General features: G+C 41.0%; 1 protein-coding gene across 1 annotated transcript in view; it reads right to left on the bottom strand.

The window, feature by feature from the left end:
• Positions 1-385: 385 nt before the first annotated feature.
• The window catches only part of rspo2 (R-spondin 2), an 80,129-nt gene continuing 78,273 nt past the window's right edge, over positions 386-2,241 (bottom strand). The window contains exon 5 of the mRNA XM_024264161.2: positions 386-1,849. Coding sequence (XP_024119929.1) covers positions 1,734-1,849 — 116 coding nt within the window. The 3' untranslated portion in view covers positions 386-1,733. The remainder of the gene's footprint in view (positions 1,850-2,241) is intronic.

Raw genomic sequence — 2,241 nt, 5'->3', positions numbered from 1 at the left:
GAATTTTTTCCTCTTTTCTCCCTGTACTTGGGTTTAAACTCCATGGATCTAGGGCAAAATTATCCATGACTTTTTCTGAACTGATTTAGTAACATTTTACATGGCTTCATGGATGTTTCAAAGGTCATAAAAGCAAGAGTGCTGATTGATTAAGTGTGGTGCGACCAATGGAAAACGTCTAAAATCAAGTTGTTAGAGAGTTACAGAACGACACGTGCTAGCTTTGTAGCTCTCATGAGGAAACGGTTAACAGTGCCGTCATGCCGTTAAGGCCCAACAGACCATATCCAATAATTTGGTTTGAGGTAGAAGTCGTATCGTGCAGCGAAAACTTAATGGATTTCCCAAACATCTGCACTCAGAAGTGAGACAAGGATGCAATGGATTCTGAGTTTAGCTGCATGTATTATAGCTACAGACATTACTGAAAGGCTTTAGCATCATACAGACACAAATAATGTTGATTTAATAAAACACAATGTACACATATGCAGTCCTATGACCATACATTTGCTGGAGCCTAACCAATAAACATTGAATACGTCAAGCGTTGTTTTGTTTTTGTTTTTTTGTTGCTTTTTTTTCTTCATTTCAAAGCATTGAAATCAGTAGATGAGGTCAAATGAACGCAAAAAACCTACAACACTTGCATGACAGACGTAAACTTCTTCTGCATGTTAAAGATACACACCGCTATAAGGAAGTTAAAGAATATCTTAGCATAATAGTTACAGCACGAGGCAAAATTACAAATTATCACTGAACCAAAAACAAAAAAAAAAGAAAAAAGTACAAAACTGAATTAATAAATAAATCAAATATATACCATTTAAATGAAGTAGCTACGAGTGGCTAAGTTTATTATTTTCAATTATTTTAATCTGTAGCTTGTATTACAACCTTTTTTTCTTATTATTATTTCTAAAACATTTAGAACGATGAACGAGTCAATACTGAAAATACAGTAATAAGCTTTTATAATTAGAACAACTATGTACATGGGAGTGTTGCCATGCTAGTCGAGTGACGATATTGTTTTTTGTTCTTGGACGACACTTTACAGTTACAGCATCAAGCAGTCTGAACGTAAACAGTTTGTGCTGAGAATAAAATACTTTGCCACTATGCATGGTAATTTCTTTAATATTACTCTCAAGAATGTGCAGAACATAACGGTCACTCATGGGAACACTCAGTCTCCATTTGGAGGGAAGGTGAGGCTAGCTTGGACATAAATACATGAATAATAAAACAGTCTCTCTCAGTCTGAGGTGCCCATGCGTGTCCATAGGCATCGTTGGCTTCCACTGAACCTCCTCCGCTTCTTCATCCTTCCCCCGAGCAGCTCAGCTTCCCTCCACCAATCGTTGCTCTCCTCTTTGCTCTCCCACCTTCACCTTCACCTCAAGAGGCCCCGGCACCTTCTATCACCCTGGACGGTTAATGACTTCGCCAATAACAGGAAATTAGGTCAGTTCTGTCCGCTTTGAAGGTCCTCCTTTGAGGAGTGGGGCTGGGGGAGGGGCCAGAGAAGCAGCTGGAGGCTGAGCATGTTGGGTACTGATTTGACACGTTTTCAGAAAAGTGGATCTGTGAGGCGGGCAGTGTCCCGGTAGGTAGAGCTGAGGTGGGCTGGAAGGCAGGTGGCGAGGTGGTGACATTAGTCAGTAAGAATATGGGTGCAGCAGCAGCAGCTAGCAGCTTTGCGTTTGTTCACTGGGTGGTTTCAGTTCTCACTGGCTGGAGCGAGCGGAGGCCAAGTGGTCGCTGTGCTGGTTTTGGGCCCGAAACCGCAGCCTCTGCTTGTTCTTCTTCTTTGGCTCTTTGGATCGGTGCTTCCCTGAACCACCTGGATTAACAAACAGGAGAAGAGAGAATGGTTAAGTCATTACTACTCTGACTGGCTGTGGTTTTAACAGCCTTATGTCAGGTACTTTTCATTTTCAGAGAACCTCATGCTGGGATTCAATGAGTTCGCTAATGTATTGTAAAGCTTTGGTTTAGTGACATGCCCAATAAAACGGCTGTACTGTCAAATGTACCGTCACAAGTTTCGAGCACCATGATGTCAACTGTATAAAGACATCTCTGCAGGTGTCTCCACCTTTCTTATTCAGAAATAATTCACGATGATCACACAGACAACTTATTTATACAGTAAAAAGAACTCAAAGTTTAGGATTTGGTAGAAAACTATACAGCAGGTGTGTCAAACTCAATCATACAAGTCCCAAAAGGTTG

Source organism: Oryzias melastigma, unplaced genomic scaffold, assembly GCF_002922805.2.
Source record: "Oryzias melastigma strain HK-1 unplaced genomic scaffold, ASM292280v2 sc00205, whole genome shotgun sequence".
In the NCBI taxonomy this organism is placed as follows: Eukaryota; Metazoa; Chordata; class Actinopteri; order Beloniformes; family Adrianichthyidae; genus Oryzias; species Oryzias melastigma.
This window is presented reverse-complemented; position numbering and strand designations above follow the sequence as displayed.